The 18,456-nt window shown below is 38.3% G+C and overlaps 1 protein-coding gene across 1 annotated transcript in view; it reads left to right on the top strand.

The window, feature by feature from the left end:
* The window catches only part of SVEP1 (sushi, von Willebrand factor type A, EGF and pentraxin domain containing 1), a gene marked incomplete at its 5' end in the record, with an annotated part of 136,995 nt that overhangs the window by 57,614 nt on the left and 60,925 nt on the right, over window positions 1–18,456 (top strand). Inside the window, 14 exons of the mRNA XM_082075065.1 lie at window positions 1,640–1,837; window positions 4,275–4,393; window positions 5,798–5,927; window positions 6,594–6,701; window positions 6,933–7,064; window positions 8,406–8,600; window positions 9,831–9,952; window positions 11,925–12,033; window positions 14,020–14,208; window positions 14,530–14,763; window positions 15,278–15,439; window positions 16,185–16,346; window positions 17,197–17,358; window positions 17,931–18,025. Coding sequence (XP_081931191.1) covers window positions 1,640–1,837; window positions 4,275–4,393; window positions 5,798–5,927; window positions 6,594–6,701; window positions 6,933–7,064; window positions 8,406–8,600; window positions 9,831–9,952; window positions 11,925–12,033; window positions 14,020–14,208; window positions 14,530–14,763; window positions 15,278–15,439; window positions 16,185–16,346; window positions 17,197–17,358; window positions 17,931–18,025 — 2,117 coding nt within the window. The remainder of the gene's footprint in view (window positions 1–1,639; window positions 1,838–4,274; window positions 4,394–5,797; window positions 5,928–6,593; window positions 6,702–6,932; window positions 7,065–8,405; window positions 8,601–9,830; window positions 9,953–11,924; window positions 12,034–14,019; window positions 14,209–14,529; window positions 14,764–15,277; window positions 15,440–16,184; window positions 16,347–17,196; window positions 17,359–17,930; window positions 18,026–18,456) is intronic.

Here is an 18,456-nt window from a genome sequence, read left to right as displayed (position 1 = left end):
CCTTGGGGTTCCCTCCTGGCTCTTTTTCTGAATGCTTTTGAGTGTGCATCAGTGTAAAGTTTACTATATTTAAAAGTTAGCTCACTGAGACTGTGCTACAACCATCTATAACTGTAGCTGATGCTCTACCATAACATAGCCTGGATTATTTACAGTCAGTTCTATGAGGTCTGTTGTCATACTGCATCTTTTTCCAAGAGACTGGGAGTTAATGCAAGTTTGGGTGCTACATATGTTTTAACGTTTTGTATTTTTTTGTGAATGATACTGTTAGCAATGAGTTCCTTTTGAGTAGGATACATATATTAGACATGGCCTACAAACAAAATATCTGCTGAAAACGGAAGCTTTGTCATTTTTCCAATTTGAAAAAAAATGTTTCCACAGTTATGTTCTTGTGTTTTATTCCCCATTGGTGACAGATTAATATACAGCAGGTTAAAATTAATGAATTATGCAAGAGACAGTTGTACTGGGCTTTGTTCAAGGTTTAGTAAAGAAAGGTAAAACTACATCTGGCATCCAGCTTGTTGATGCCACCTAGTGTTGAAGAGAATTACTGCTCCACACTGCCAATTGCAGGTGACCAATTCTTTCTTTGAAACATTGTGTTTGCAAAGGGCTTGGAGGGAAGAGGTGTGATTTGCTTGGTAATCTTGTTACAGTATTGAAGTAATACAGGGTTGTGGTTCATCACCGGCAGTTGCAGATAAAAGCAGGTTCTTGTTTCTCCTTAGGAGTGCTTTTTTCTCTCTATTACTGGCCTATCCATATGACTAATACTATGGTTATCACTCTGCTCCTCATGAAGTCCAGACCTCCTGGATCGGCTTGATCTAATTCTAGAAATGAGCACAGCTAAAAATGCCAAACAACACTAGTACAGTTTGTTGGGGTGGTTTGTTGGTTTTTTGTTTTGTTTTTTTTTGGGGGGGAGGTGGGGTTGGTTTTGTTTTCTGGTAAAAACCTGTCCCACTTAGATTTCCTCAAGCTAGATGTAGCAAAAGTTATCCTGAATGTTTGTGAGGTGTTTCAGGACTGCACTCTACTAGGATTTGGTTAGTATAGTTGAAAGCATCTCAAACAGAAAGACCTACTACTGTTTCCACAAAAGATACAGTTTTGCCTGATTTTCCTACTTACACCATTTGCAATCTTCTTTCTACTTGTTCCCTGGGTAGTATACATTTTCATGCTTTTAGCTTGTCTTTTAAAACATGTTTTTTTCCAATTTCTGATCTTTCTGCTATTTGTCAGTTATCTTCCTGTGGTGAGCAATGAAAAGTTAGGGTTTGGGAATTTTTTCAGGTGGGGTGGTTTTACATTGCGTAGCCAACAGTGTCTGCCTGAAGTGAACAAATGTGTTAACATCTGTGACCTTTGCACCCTGTTGTAATGAAGTACAGTTTTTAATTGCTTGGACTTAAACATGATTTCGGTTTTGAGAGTTTAAAGGGCAGGAAATACTTAGAACACTTAGACTCTTTAAATTTTGTTGCATGCAGAACAAACGGTTTTCAGTTACTTGCTGCATATTTTGGGAAAGGAGAGGAAAGGGATACAGATGACATGTGACTTTATTTGCAGATTTGTTTGAATGTATGTTGGTTAAAAGACATATTCTACTGGTCTTTTGTAGAAATGCGTTGCCCCATCTTCCAGAAACCAGCAGGTGTAACAGTTCTCCCTCCCAGATGTGGACTGGAGCCTGCTCTGTCTGGGACTGTGTGCCAACTGAGCTGTCCCCAAGGATTCATCTTGTCTGGAGCTAGAGAAGAAATAAGGTGCATTTCATTTGGGAGATGGAGTGAAAACATCCAGGAGGCACTGTGTAAAGGTAGAGACCAGCCAAAATAATTTTCTTGTACACATGTGTGCAGGATTAAAGGGAAGCACAAAGCATGAGTGAGAGGATTTGAACTGGAGAAAGCATGATTTAAACATCCTGTAAAAAGTGTTGCCTGTAGCATTATAGCTTGGCTATCAGATTGACTTGTAGTTTGTAATAAAAATGTGGAGATTGAAGGTTGCTTGAATGCCATCTTATAGTGCTTATCATCAGCTGTCTCTCCAGGATCCATCTCATAAGTTTCTTGTTTGGAACCTGCCTGATACAAGGCCTAATGTGTGGGTAAATTCTAAATTAAAAAACAAAACAAAACAAAACAAAATAACAAAAATAATTTCAAAGTAGAAGTGAAAGCTCTTACCTTAAAGATAGTCAAAGAGTAATCCACACTCCCAGTACAACAGCAATAATAACACTATTACTGGTGTAGCAGACGGTCATGTAAGCCCTGTAGTTGGAGTGAATCAGTAAGCACTGTGTAAGCCATGACTGACAGACTGTAGAGGGATGGTCCATTTCAACTGTCTTTGAACTGACTACGTCTGTTGACATGCCCCAAGCAACAGAGCACAAGAGTTAAGGCCAAAATCAACTGACACAAGTGTATAAAGACAGACAGAAAATGGTTACATGCTTTTGAGTGTAGTTCTGCCATGTTTACCTACTTCTTCTAGAAATGTTAGTTTATTTATTCCTTTAAACACGTGCACACAGAGTTGGAAGGAGTTTGGCTTTGGATTATAGGAGGATACAAACGAAAGTTCAGTTTGTCTGGGAATATGCTATTCACCTCTTCATGAGCTATTGTGCTCCTAGAGTGAATGCTTTCACCCCAAACTGGGGCACTTACCAGCACTGTGTGAAAGAACAGTACAGAAAACAGTTGTGACAGTCATCATGACAGGTCACTAGAGAAACTGAGGTGGGATTTTTTTTCTCTGTAATGGCCAGCAGATTTTATCCCTCCATTTAAACATATAATTTCCTGCTCTGTGATGTACCACATTGTTTTTATGAATCTTCTGTGAAAACCTGAGCCAAACCACAGGTTTTAATATTTGATGCTACAGGCTGAAGTGTTTGGATCAAGATAAAGCACCATGGCTTGAGTTCAAGCTTTTACACAGTACCAGTGTATAAAACCCAAAATAAGAGGCACTGAGAAACTCTGAAGCTTATTCTTCTCTCGTAAAAATGAACAGTTGCATTTCAATTGCTTCCATTCTTGTTACTGGCTTTCTCTATTTTGCTGCCAACATATTTGGCCAGTTCAAAATGGCCATTTTCTTTCTGACTTATTTATTAGTCTTTTCACAGAATTTCACTTTTAAATGGAATTTGCCCCAGCCTGGAGACTGTAGTCAGGGGAGTGTGAACCAAAACTGGTAGTTATTTAAGGAAGTGCATTTCTAATAACATTTTCATCAGAATGAGTTCAGAGGAAGGCAAAATCTCTTGTATTTATTGCTTTGCACTCTTAATTACAGAGGTTTAATTGCCTGACTTATGTCTTTACTGGAACTATTTAGTAATAAAAATATAAATTATATCAGTTTTGAGTTGTTTTAAAGCCTCCTGGGCATAGATGAGTTCAGATCTGAATGCATCCTTGTCTCATGAGTCTATAAACCATATATCAAACTGCACTAGAGCAATAAAATAACCTAACCACAAATGTTTTGGGAGGCCCCACGCCAGGGAAATGAAGAAGCACTTGAAGTTTGTCAGAGAAACCTGAGACTTAAATGTTGGTGGTGATGTTACCCATATTGTACCACCAGTCCTTTGAAACCATCCAGCATTGTCACATATGTCACAAGAAGACTCCTTTTGTCCTACATAATACCTCATAGCCAGAGTTTATTAAGGAACATTTCCAGCAACTAATGCCATAAATCTTGCCATTCGTTCTTTCAATTCAGTTCCTCACCATGCTCTAGGGAATTTGAAAGTCACTACTGTCTTGTTCGTAGTACATATATCATGTCACAAATAATTTTAAATCACTGATTATCAGAAACAAGTGTTTACATCTGTGTGAGTCATGTGTGTGGGCAATGAAAGAACAGAGAAGACATTCCTTTTTAATGAGCATATATGTGTGATGAATGGATGAATAATAAGAGAAAAAATTCTATCTGATGTATTCCTTTTTTATGGTTGCATGTAGAAACCAGAGTCTCATACTGCTGATACACAAAAAATACAGAAAATATAGTCCCTTCCTCAGGTTAATTTACTGTTTATGTGTGAGTCTGTAGGCAAGAATTAAAAAGGGGCAGAGACAAGAAGTTTGCAAAAATATGTGCATTTATATTCCAGGTAGCACAAAAAATGGTGGTTGTAACAAGTTGCACTCTAACCATTATAGAGGTTTCATTTCAATAATCCACATATAAAACTACTTCGTCTTTTTCTGGGTTAGATATTGAAGCTCCTCGGATACACTGTCCGGAAAATATTGAGACTGAGACTCTGGAACATCATAACTCTGCCAATATCAGCTGGCAGATACCAACAGCTGAGGATAACTCTGGAGATGAGGCAAGTTAAAATCTATGCCTTTGACTGGAGGCAGTCTTTCTATAGCTAGCTATTTCATATGAATTTTTTGAACCACTAGAATTTCTTCTGATAAACAAGAGCAGAAGAAAAATCTGCTAAAAAGTTTTCATCTTGAGAATTCAGCATTTTCTGTCTAGGGGTATGCAGTTGCAGGCCATTCCGCATGGTGTTTTAAGTGCATAAAAATCTCCTGTGTTTAATTTATGTGGTCAAAAGAAAGAATGTGCCCTTGTTTATAAGATGGAGAGAGCTGCTTTAAAAATGAGCTCTTAGAATGTGAAGAAGTTTAATAAACTCTTCTCAGAAGGAAGTAAACCAGTTCATTAATCCTAAAGGCTAACAAGAATACTGTGTTAAGTAAAAAGTCATTGCAGCTTCCCAACTGAGAAAGGAATATCACATTTTCCTATCTGATGCAAGGTTCAGATGTGACTCTTTGGCTACAGTGGGCATCAGAGGTCTGGAAATGGAGTTACAAGGAAAACTTCCTCCAGAGCTGTTTCATAAAGAGTAACACAGGCTCAGACGTGGTCAAGTTACAACAACTGACTGCTTTATCGTGAGTCAGCAGAGGAACAGTGACTCTGTGTGTGCTTTTAATTTGCTGCAAACACAGGAGGTTTTGCGTTTGGAAGCTGTAAGGTATCGCAGTAAAAGAGGTTTAAATTTACACTCCTTATTTTTTTGCTGTAGAATAGCCATGGTCATGTACTGTAACTCTGCAGACACAGGGTCATTCATAGAACCATAGAAACTAAATGTCTTAGCTCTCAGTTATTGCTGGTTTGTCAAAGTCACAGCTGTCAGATAAACTTCTTTGTTCACATGAAACCATTATTTTAAAGAGAAGTTCCTTAAGACAGTTCTAATTCATATGAAAGAGCCATAGACAGTATGTAAGTATCATTTACTCCAAATGTAGGGTTCCTTTGCCATGCCAGAATGTCTTGAAGCATCTGTGGGCAATCGACTCAGAAACATAGATAGATTAAAACTGAGTATCTAAGTGCTTATAGCCCTCAACTGTCTGCCCCTCTCATCTCCCAGGTCTGCTGCCCTTGCAGCTGGAGACCTGAACTGCAGACAAAGCAGGTTCTGAGCTCATGTAGTGTGTGTTCAATGCAACGGGGCAGACAAGAGTCAGTCCTGACTTTTCTTAATGCACAGTGCTGTAAATGGTTGTTATAAAGAAGGCAGTCTTGAGAAGGAGAGCAGAGCACTCTGTTGCAGAGTCCACCCTCATTACTTGAAGAGGCTATTTGCATTAAGAATTAGTAGGCTTAATGTTGAAGAATACTATTTTGTGGCCATTTCTTGAAACATGACCGTCATAATTACTAACCAGCTTTGTTTTTTAAATAACAAAGTGTTTTCCTGTAAAAGGTCTCAGTTCACGTTACCCCAGCTTTCATACCACCGTTCCTTCTCCCAATTGGTGAAGTTGCCATTACTTACACAGCAGCTGATAAGTCGGGCAATGAGGCAAGCTGTACATTCAGTGTCAAGGTTATTGGTAAGTGCTGGTAAAAATCACTGTGAAAGAGTCTGTCATGGCCAAAAGCTTCCAATTTTGTGCAGAAAGAGACTGTGAGTCATTGTGGCCTTTACATGTGCAGGTATAAGCCCATGAGTAATATCATCTCTATAAATCTTTTGCTGATCTTGGGTCACAGTTTGCATAATGTGCAGTCATTGCTTCCAGATGTTCAGTTTGGGTTGTGTTTTGCTCTATTGTTCATTCAGAATGTGAAGATTTCTTCTCATACTGGTAGATTAAATGCTTTATTGTGTTGTCATTTATTGCCTTCATCATGTATAGAATTTTTTTTTCTTCTTGAAAGACTCCAACAAAGTTGCCAAGGTTCTTGCACATTGCTGGTGCAAATCATTGTTCAGGTATTTCTTTCAGACAGTTGTGTTATTCAGCAGTCCTGTTAAACAAGGTTTGCTCTGTAGAATGCAAACAGAATGCAGAAACCATGTGTTCATCAGAAGAATTAGTCTTCTCCACTCCTCAGCATCTACCAGTTGCAGCAGCTTACAAGTGTGTGCCTATCTTTGTTTTGTCTTCTGATCTGAACCTGAAACTGCTGTTTACATGACTTCTGATTATAGATTTCATTTGAGTGTGACAGCAATTCAGTAAGCTAATGTCATGCCATCCCTTCAAATTCTGCAGATGCAGAACCTCCTGTAATTGACAGATGCAGATCTCCACCACCCGTGCAAGCAATAGAGAATGAGTACCCAGTGTCATGGGAAGAGCCACAATTTTCAGACAATTCAGGTGAGATAGTGCACCGCAGAACATGCACACAACAGTGGAAAGCTAGAGAACTCCAGCCTGTTCCCCTTGATCCTGTGGAGTTTAGGATTTTTTTGGAGGGTTTTTTTACTTTTTTATTTTTATGAGCACCTAATTTGGAAGACATGCTGCCATTTCCTTCTCCACTTGTCAGGGTTGGGTGTAACTCTCTTTCCCTGATTGATGGTTTAGGTTGTCTTTTAACTCTTCTAGGTGCTCCACTGAGTATCACTAGGAGTCATGCACCTGGAGATGTCTTTCCCAAAGGAGAGACAACAGTTCAATATACAGCTGTGGATCCCTCTGGCAATAACAGGACATGTGAAATTCACATTGTCATCAAAGGTTTGTTGTCTTAATCTTCTGGTCAGGAGCATATGGTGGTGTTTTAACTGAATATCATAGATGATGCAATGCTACTCCATTTTTACTTTGAGTTATTTGAATTTTATATTGGGATAACTTGAAGGCAGTCAGAAGATTTGTTAGTACCAATGAATAAATTGTGTAAGACTGAAGCAGCACAGCAGTGAATTTGGTCCTATAATTTCAAATTAGGTCTATAAGTGCTGAAATGATGATTCATTAAGCAGTAAAACTTAGAGTAATTTATTGATTTTTTTTTTTCCCAGTGACAGATACCATGTGAAGTGAATTAATACAAGTTACTGAGGTCTTACTTCAAATCTGTAGTTAAAAAGGAATTTCTGTAATCACCTACAAATACTGTAGCAGATACTGGAACACTCTTTAGATTTTATAGGTTGTCTGTACCTATAGATTTACTGCTGCATTTGTGTTTATTGCATAGAAACCTCTTCCTCACAGTACACTTTCTTCTGTAAGGCCAAATTTGGCTGATAGAGTATTAAGGATGAAAATTCTGCTTCACCTCTGCTCTCTAGTGCTTATAGCTTAGTTGGGCATCTGTATAAAAAATTCTGTTAGTGAAAAGAGAATTTAAAATCATGCAAACTGGAATTTTGGTTATAGTTTTTAAAAAATATAAGCTGCAAATGGACGTGCTAATTTCTGATTTGCTGTAAATCTTGGCAAAAACAAGCCAGTGCTTAGAATTGGCATTATTTCAAGTTCCAGACCACCTCAGACATTTTGTGGTTCCGTGTTTGTAACATAATGTATTCAAACGTTCACAGTCTCCTTCAGAATTGGCCTGTAAAATAAACCATAACTGGGGTTTTACAGTCTATCCCTCCTAAGATGATTCTGACAAGTCTATGCATTGTTGCAGTAGTGCAGAATGGATAATGTTTAGTTTCAGAATTCAAGAGGTAATACAGTTTATTATCATTTATTGTATGAAGGTTCATGTGAAAATTTAGATTAATGTTTTGTATTATTTTGGGTAGTACATGCTGGAGCAGGCACCTTTGAAAAAGGAGTACAGAAGGGTCTGAGTCTTGCCTTTCTGAATTTCTCATATGCATACAAATTTTTGAGTCTTCACATTTCTGGATTTCAAATTTTGGTGGCAGAGTTTGAGAATAATCTAGCAATGACCTGATCCTGCCTTTATGGAAGTAACAAATAATAGTTCCACAGATTTCAAGAGGGGCAAGATGAGGTTGGTACTAGGTACCTTAAGAAATCTCTCCGTACTCTTTTCCTGTGTGCATGCTTACTTCACCACATTCATCAATATAAAAATCTTTGTATTTTTCATAGGTTCTCCCTGTGAAATCTCCTTTGAACCTGTGAATGGTCATTTTACATGCACATCAGATGAAGCAGGAGTTAATTGCACATTGCACTGTGCAGAGGGTTATAGCTTTTCAGAAGGATCAAGTGAAAACTACTATTGTGCCTATGAGGATGGTGTCTGGAAACCGCCTTATTCTCCAGAGTGGCCTGGCTGCTCTTGTAAGTCTTACTGTTATTAAAATGAATCCTCAACTCATCAAACACTATGTTTAATGAAGAAGTAAATGAAAATATTTTAGAAATAATGACTTCTATTTAATGATAACAAATCTTCTCTGTCCTCTGCCTCCAAATTTTTAGAAATATTGTGAAAGAATGCCTCGCAGTCCCTAAATGTGTTATTTGAGAAGCTGTCTAAAACACAAAAATAGTAGTGAATTTGAATCCTGGAAATATAGCAAAGATGTAAAGTAGCAAAGATGGCAAAGTAGACAAGGTCTGTCATTTTGAATTGGTGCTTGAAACAATTTGTTTGCAAACACTCACAGTGTTTTTTCAATAGGAATTTTAACAGTATTTGCAACTTATAAGTCCAAATGCACAGTGCATGCTGGACTTACACATCTAATTATCACCAGATCAGAAGCATTTATGTATTTTCTTTGAGATGGAAGCACACAAAACTTCAGTTGTGGAATTTCCCAGCTTTGGTTACATTTAATAATAAATGTATTAGAGCTACATATGAAGCCAGTCTTGACACCATCTTGCATCCACTCCATCAGAGTAGATTTCTTGGTTTACATCTACTGTACATCTTTGCTATATTCCCAGGATTCAAATTCACTACTATTTTTGTGTTTTAGACAGCTTCTCAAATAACACATTTAGGGACTTCCAGGCATTCTTTCACAATATTTCTAAAAATTTGATTTCTTGGTTTCTGCAAACCAGAGCAGTATTTCAGCTATGAGCAGATGAGAATTGTATTTCAGAGCTGTCTATCTGTTCAAAATCCGTAACTTGGACACTTAGTAACTTTGATTTGCTTAAATCCGGCATGAGAATTTTTCATATTTCGCCTACCACCATTACTAATGGGACTTTTAATATTTATTGCTCCTTTCTCAGTAGCAAGTAAGTAGTTTAGTTGACAGATCACAGGTTTCTTCCATTAAGAAAATGCTGAGATCGATAAGTCACAGAGCTTTTTTTAATGTCTCTTAGCTTTCCCAAAAATTTAATGCCTGTCAAAGGGTCATATTCAGCTGCACTGCCCGAGGTATGGATAATCCATTTTCATGTATACAACACTAGGAATTTAGGTTGTTGATTCAAAGACAATGCTCCCTAGCTCAGTGTATTCCAGTTTTGTCTGGATTGATCTTGCTTTTAGCTCTGAAACTCTTGCACTGCCTAGTAAAAAAATATTTCTCTAACATTTTTCAGTAAATCGTTTTGCAAACCATGGGTTCAAATCCTTTGAGATGCTCTACAAAGCAACACGATGTGATAACAACAATCTTCTAAATAGCTTTACTGATGCATTCCAGAGTGCACTTGGTAAAATGGTAGGTTAGTAAATACTCATTCCTTTTACATACTTTTTTTAAAGTGTATCTTGTTATTACTTTTTCCAGCTAACTAATTTCATACAAGGAAAATACAACAGAAACCCATGAATTAAATTTGTGCTGTTTCAGAAGTTGACAAGTCTCCTTTAAAAATAAAGATGATTCACAGGCATTTTAATGTAATTTAGTTCAGTCTTCAGCTATACAGGACACGATTTTTAGAACTGTCCAGATAGCTTAGGGACCTGGCACTCATAGATTTTTCAGTAGGCTTCCAAAGAGAACCTGTGCAGTTTTGAAGATGCCAGTCAGTTGTCCCCTAAACTCAGTGTTGTTTTTGAAAGCGGGATATTATTATAAATTATGTGGATTTTATATTGAATATTTGTAACATATATCCATATAATATGAGTATACATCTGTCTGAAATAAATTCCACATTTGGTGCCCAAGTCCAGGCACTTAAATCCCATAGTAGTGATTTAAATAATTTGCTTGGGTTTCTTTTGTTTCTGAGTTCTCACTCTTACCATTAAGATTTGCATGGCACCATATTTGAAGGGGTAGCATGTTCCTTCTCTATTGTGTCTTTTGCTTTCTGCTTCCATATCACAATCTCCCCTCGTAATCCATGTGTCTGTTCTCGGCTGCAAAACAGAAGTAGCAGAACTTTGAGCTGTGGTCTCAGAATGGATGTCCAGGCCTAGTCTGATAGCATTGCCTCAGAAAAGAACCCTGGGCAATTACAGATTTTATGCAGGACAAGGCTCATATGCTAAAAGCCTCTCTACCCATTAAAAAGCATTATTAGCATATACAGATAATGGACAAACTCCTGCAACTTAAGAACATATGTCAGTAACCTTTGTCAAATGGCTGCAAACTTGCATAACACTTCAGGCAATCTCTTACATTTGGACTTAAATATCTGTTACTCTCTTGCCTTGCTTCAGGTTTATTCTCTTCCAGTAGAGAAATCTCGGCTAGTTTTATTTCTGTTCCTTTGCCCTAAGAGCCAGCTACCACCATGTTCCAGTGCTTAGATGGTTACTATCAGCAAGCAAAAGATAGTAAGGAAAAAAATGCTTAGTGGTCTGCCCAAGCAATTTAATCAAAATGCAACAATCTGTGAAAATAGTCAAAAAGGCTGTTTCTTATTCCAAATAATTTGAAATTCTGGCAGAGTTCTGTAATGGGGGGGAAGAATCAGCAGGAGCCATCTTTCCAGTGAAGACTGATATAGGAAAAGTAAAGAAATTCCAAAACATGTCCCAGAGCCCAACTTGCTTGCAACCTTTCTGGAAAAAGCAAGAAATACAGATACTATCAGAAACCATACATTCATCTGTTCTTGTCTAATCTTCACAGCTTTTGTGGAGAGAAGAAATCCACAATATCAGAAAGGTTTCTGTTGAGTTTTCTGTTCTGTGGTTTCTGTCCATCTCACATGATTTTCCCTGTTTTCTGAGGTCTCTTGGTGAAATGCATGAGTCCCTTTCCATGAGTAGAGAGAGGCAGATATGAAGAAATTAGGTTGAAATCTAGTAACAAAGTGACTGCATTGTTGTAAACCTAACAGAATTACAGATTACATAGCTGGAAAAAACGGGATGTTTTCAAATGTGTGAGCTCCCCTGTGATCTTCAGCAGGGAGAAGCAAGTCTGAACTTATTTCCATATTTTGGGATTTCACATGCCAAGAGTGGCTAACTGAATAGACAGCTTCTCTTACAAAAAAGATCTGTAATGAAGAGCTTGTATTCCTACAGGTTTCCCTCTAGTTTTCTGGCTGTGTCAATAGAACATACTCCTTTCAGCAGATTGTTGTAGGTTTATGAGAGATGTGAAAGGGGAAATCTGGTGTCACTGGAAGGACCAGTGCTTTAAATTATAACTAGAAGCTTTTATAAGTCAAGGGAGAGGGCTACGTGGTTGTATTTTTTAATGTTATTCTTCTTTATGTTGGAAGGTCCCATCATTCTGTAACGATGTTGATGATATTGACTGCAGATTGGAAGATCAGACACGGAAACATTGCTTGGAATATAATTACGATTACGAAAATGGATTTGCCATTGGTAATTATTGATTGCACAGATTCATAGCCATCCAGGCTTAATATGGCATAATTCCTTTCGTTCTGAAGTATACAATGTCTTGTGTGGGGTATTCTTAAAAAATAACTATAGAGCTGTTAAGATAGTAAATAATTACACAACAGGTTTTATATGTAACTGTTTGCTGTTTGGTTTTGATACTGCTTCCTGTATAGCGTAAAGGAAAAGTTTACAGAGGTGCCTCATAATGGGGAGGGGAAAAAAAGCACACACACAGAGTCTTACAAACCTGCTTGGTTAGCCTGGAAGAAAACAACTTTTAAAAACATACAGTTTCAAGCCAAAATACTGAAAATGTACAATAGGTGGTTCTGGAGATTGTTATGAAAATGGACATCAGTCATGCTGGTTCAGATCACGGTATATACCTCACGGTATAAAGCTGTACAAGGGTCAGTTTGCCCATTAGCTGTGAAATGACCTCCTGTGTACAAGGGCAGATTTTGCAGGATAACTGCAGCAATATCAGGGTGAAAACTATGACAGTCCTCGTGATTGTTCCCAGTTTGCTTTATGCCACATAAGTTGTCATTTTCAGTCCATTTTTGAACGGATTAGTGTCCATGCTGTACTTGGCATTTCCAAGTCCCATTGGCATGCTCAGAGCAGAAAAGCTGAAAACAGATAACTCACATTATCTGTCTTAGCAGGAGGCATTTGGACAGATTAACATCAGAATATGTCTTCTGTCATAGGACTGTAGCTCCTTTATGGGTTTATAGTGAGTTACACAGTTTATTCCTGTTTATTCTCGCCTTCTAGAGATGCCTGGTAGCATCCCCTTGTGTGTTTATTACTCTCAGACAGTCAAATTCACTCCCTGTATAACATTATTCACCTATAACATTCTTCCATCCAGAAACAAACAATTGTTTCTGTACATAATCTACCTTTTCATTATGTTTGCAGTTGTCTGTTTGCAGTTGTCTGTTTGCAGTTGTCATCAGGGTAAATATGAATATTGGTGACAGCTGGAGCTAACTTGTAAAGGCACTTGGAGGAACCAGTGTTGAGGACATGTGATGTAGGGTCCTATTCTCTTCTGTTTCATGACAACCTCTTATCAGAATAACCTTCTTGCTGTTTTTCTGGACTTTCTTGTGATTTTACACTGAGGAGGCAGATGAACAGAACTCTCCTCTGGTCGTAAAAGGCAGCAGTTCAGAAAATGAGTTGTGGAATACTTAGGTGGTATTAACCACAAAGCTGTGGTGGTTAACTGGTCCTAGTTTCTACTGTAAACTGAGCATAATCTAGGTGACTGCTAGCAGGTAACTGGCAGAATTTTTTTATATCTCAATGCTTTTAAAAAAAAAAGAGCTAGATCATGCAACAGACCATGCATCTCTAGATTTAGACATAATGAAAAGGTAGATTATGTACAGAAACAATTGTTTGTTTCTGGATGGAAGCATGTTATAGGTGAATAATGTTATACAGGGAGTGAATTTGACTGTCTGAGAGTAATAAACACACAGTGATGCTACCAGCCATTTCTGAGAGGGCAGTTGATGGTAAAACTATTCAGGATTTGTGAGAAGATGAAGTGGAGACGTGGCATAGGTCATGCTATCTGTAATTGAATAGGAAGAGAAGGCAATGTGGAATTGCTTAGGAAGATGTTGCTGGTAGGTGAGGGTCCATGCAAGACAAGGGAAGAGAAAGAATTGCAACATGTAAGTTTTATAGCAGTATTTCTTTAAAGCTTTGGCTAACTGCACAAGATTCGGGATCTCTAGGATACCGGTTGGAGTGAGACTGTTTTTTCCTTTTTCTTTAGTCAAAATACTGTTACAGTAGGCACCTGTACAGAAGCGAAGCCAGCACGTGTCATCTGGAACTTCAAACAGACCGTGTTCTATTAGGGATGTATTTTAGAAATAAGTACAGGCACTTGTTTTCTAGATGATGTTGCTTCTTTTTTTGTTATTTCTTAATGCCTCACAGGACCTGCTGGCTGGGGAGCAGCAAACCAGCTGGATTATTCCTATGATGATTTTGTTGATGTACCACAAGAAGATGACATATCCAAGCATTTTGCTACCTCTGTAAAGGCAGCACCTGCTCGAGTTAAAAGGCATAAGCTGAATGTTCCAATGACCGACCACAAAATAAAGTTAATATTTAACATCACGGGTGAGAGAAGTCAAAATATCATTCTTCTCCTACATTTTAAAAAAACATATTTATAATGCGTGCAGTCAAACTAAACCTTCAGTTCATAAAGCCTGCTGGAGATGCAGATGACAGTTTTCTGGAGACACTCATAGCTCCATTTCATCACAGACTTTCTGCTTGGGGGAAAGATCACAGCCTCATGTTCATGGAGAGCATTGTGCACATGGCCTGCTTTCCACTGGCAAGCTTGAGTGTTGCACTCTTGATATACTCCAGAGTACACTGGAAGTGCTGACTGTAAAATCTGTGTGATTTTTGTGTTTTCTGTTTATATCCCAGCTAGCGTGCCACTGCCTGATGAAAGGAATGATACATTGGAACTGGAAAACCAGCGACGGCTCCTTAAAACTCTGGAGACAATCACGAACAGGCTGAATAGAACTCTTAATAAGGAACCCATGTATTCTTTTCAGTTTGCATCCGAACTCATTGTAGCTGACAGCAACTCACTGGAGACTGAGAAGGCCTTTCTGTTCTGCAGGCCTGGTTCTGTGCTGAGGGGTAGAATGTGTGGTAAGCCAGATGACTTGCTTCTTATATGTATTTAGAATCGTCTGAAAACCAGGGTTTTAGAGAATGTTTGCAGAGGGTTATGGTTTGACACAGTCCAGTGCTCGTGGTCTCCCAGAACAATAAACTGCTAGAATGCTTTGCACGGTTTGACTTGCAGAGGATGTTTATGTTCCTAACTAAGGCCTGTGGAAAAAGGATGCTTTTGTACCCAGGATTCCACTCCCATGGGGAAATTAGGCATATCCACACTTGGTGATACACAGGAAAACAGTGCTTGGTATGCAGTCTTTTAACCCTGTTAGTGTTGTGGGTGATGCGTAGCTGAGATAGGAAACTGGATTCCATTTCCTGCGTATAGTGAGATCTTTGCAGTGTTCCAGAAAGACACCCTATTTGCTGAGGAAGAGAGTCATATTTCACAGAAACAGGGTTTGACTGAATGGGAACTCCAGAGGCAAGACAAATATGTATGATTGTGCAGTCTGAGGGGAACCTTATGTTTCCAATGTTACAGTCAACTGCCCTTTGGGTACCTATTATTCCCTGGAGCATCATACCTGTGAAAGCTGCTGGACTGGATCCTACCAAGATGAGGAAGGGCAGCTTGAATGCAAAAGTTGTCCATCTGGTAGTTATACCGAGTATCTACACTCTAGGAGCATTTCTGAATGTAAAGGTGAGAATTTTGGCTTCTTCAGACAGCCACTTGTGAATGCCTGGTGGCACCCTTTTTGTCCTCATTGTGGGAGTACTGAAATTAGGTTAGACTGTGAAATGAGGAGCATTCCTAACTGTCCCTCGATGCATATGTAAAGAGAAAAATCCAGGTTTTCACAACTGCTGTGGCATATGGGATGCCTGGGCAGATGTTTCAAGAAGACCTGGTCTTTGAAGCTTTATTTCATTTCTGTCTTCATTCTGTGAGATTGTGAGCCCATTTTGCAGGGACTAACACACTAAAATAATGCCGTTCTTGTCCTTACCAGCTCCTCATCATCCTACTATGATTAAAGATGGAACCTCTGCATGCTACACTGCAGTGCTTTGGCACTGAGCACCTCAGCACCTCTATCTCTTTATGACCTGTTCTGAAAAAGAGGTTGCTAGTTTCATTCCCTATTTATTGTCTTATCATTAACTTTGTTGATTAAAAATTATTAACTGAGTTTCAGTAACTCATCTGTGAAGCTGCTTGGAAAACAATTAGGTGGTTAATATGTAACAAACATGCTATCAGTAGTTTACCACACTTTCTTTTTTTTTTCTTTCTTTCTCTTTGTACCCATGAAGTTATTCAGAGTAAGCTCTATAAATAGAAGTCCCTGTGACATATATTGTGGTTTCAGCATTACTTTCAGAGGTTAGGAACCATGTTCGCTATTGGACATTGCTTAATCTTTGCCTATTCGTCTGCCTTATAGCTCAGTGCAAGCAGGGAACATATTCACCTAATGGTCTTGAGACATGTGAAACGTGTCCACTTGGCATGTATCAGCCAGCATTTGGATCCAGGAATTGCATCTCTTGCCCAGAAAATACATCAACAGTAAAAAGAGGTGCAGTGGATGTCTCAGCTTGTGGAGGTTTGTAACAAAAGGGGCTTTGAAATTTTTTAAACAAAATTCTAGAAATTTCTAAAATATTTTTAAACATCAGCTAATGTAATCCAGTTCATCTGCATGAGATTGAATTCTGCTTCTGGTTAAGTGTGGAGAAACCAGCATTTCCCAGCAAAATGACATGTCATTTCCTGATACCCTGATTATTTCGTATGCCCTTTCTCTGGTTTCCAAGATGAATTCTTATCTACAGATGAATGAGATATGTGATAGGTATCTACATGAAAATAAAACCTTTTTCTTTACAGAAGAGAAAGGGAATGAGAGGATGTTTGCCACTATTATCTCCAGAACAGCTTCCACATCTTCTGTACAATAATACTGAATTTTAACACAGTTTGTTCCATAACTTTTTTCAAGAAATTGTCCTCAACTGTCTTTGGGAAGCTTTGCCAGAAAGATTCCCAGGGGTAACATTCTGCAGGGATTAATGGAACAAAAAAACTTGTCATGTGTCCCTAGTTTTTCTTAAAGGGGAAAAAAAAAAGGTGTAAGAGATAAAGGGGATGTGAGAGATAAAGGGGAAAAGAAGTTGTGTTTGAAATCTGTCCCCAGAGCAGCAAAAGGAATAGCTAGAAATACTTTCCAGATATTTCTGTACTCCTTGGAGAACAACATGTCACCTAACAGCACAATTTAAATAAGCATTCCTAGAGTTGTGAATTCCTGGCAGGTTTCATGTTTCACCCTGTTTCATTAAGTCTGAGGAGGCACTATGACGGGAAGAGAGAAAATGACCAGAGAAAGATGTGGGGGGAGGTAGTGTGAGGTTGCAAGTGATCGCTCAAAACTGTGCCCTTTTTTTTTCTTGCAGTACCATGTCTTGCAGGCGAGTTCTCTCGTACAGGTTTGACACCTTGCTACCCTTGCCCCAGAGACTACTATCAACCAGAACCGGGAAAGTCCTACTGCTTGTCTTGTCCCTTTTATGGAACAACAACTGTCATTGGTGCCAGATCCATCACAGATTGTTCAAGTAAGCCAAATTATCTCTGCTGGAGGAAGTGAATAACAGGAACATCTAAAGGATGGCCAGCAGTAGTCTGAACATGAAACATCCCACTTAGTTTCCTAGCAAATGCAGACCTTCCGTTTCAACCAGTGAAGTTTACAGCTGTTTTTGCCAACTGGTGTTGCCTCTGTGTTATTTAGAAGGAGTGACTGTGTGATACATACCAAGGCTCCTAACAGTATGCATATACAGTGTGTGTGCACACACACACACACACACATTGCATATGTAGACTATGTATTTACACTCTAGAGAGAGTTATATATATATATACAAATATGTAAATGCAAGTATGTGTGTGTCTATAAATACAAATAAAATATATTTTCTATGTGCACACACATATAGGTGTTTTAGAAATGTATATGCTTACAAATACATACTTGTGTAAAATATGTGTAAAATACTATGTGGTTACTGTAAACTTTGCTTTTTATTCCAACAAAGCATATCTTTACATGCATTACTAACATGCAATTATTATGCTTTCATGGAATACAGTATTATTAAGAGCACTTGTAAATCTTTCCTTTTAGGTTTTGGGTCTACTTTTTCAGCAGCTGAGGAAAGTGTAATGATGGTACCAGCCTCTCCAGAAAATATCAGCAAGCAGTACAAAGTCAGCAGTCAGGCAAGGAAAATATATATTTTCCAATATTATCTCAAATGAAAGGAGTAATGTAATTGTTATGTTAATTGTAATTGTTAAATGTATGTTAAATGTAATTGTTATGTTCACAATATTTCCTGAAGAGATGAGAGTGATGGTCATGAGGGGAACAGTCAGCCTCTCTTTGTAGTCACAGAAGCACTTTCACTGAGCAAAGGAGGCTGCTGTTTGTAATCGTAAATTCTGGACTTCAAGGCTTCACTTGATGTATAGAAATATTTATCATACTTATAAAAGAAATATAAACTCCATGGAGGAAGTTCAGCCAGTCTGTAAACGTAGATTGACCACTCTCAGTCATCTGATGTGTTCCATGTGCTGAATTCTAGAAAATGCTACCAGGCATCTAAGTCCCATCTGTAAAATCTTTGTTTTACTTATTGCAATATAGA

This window comes from Streptopelia decaocto (assembly GCF_964273445.1).
Source record: "Streptopelia decaocto genome assembly, chromosome: Z".
Classification (NCBI taxonomy): Eukaryota; Metazoa; Chordata; class Aves; order Columbiformes; family Columbidae; genus Streptopelia; species Streptopelia decaocto.
This window is presented reverse-complemented; position numbering and strand designations above follow the sequence as displayed.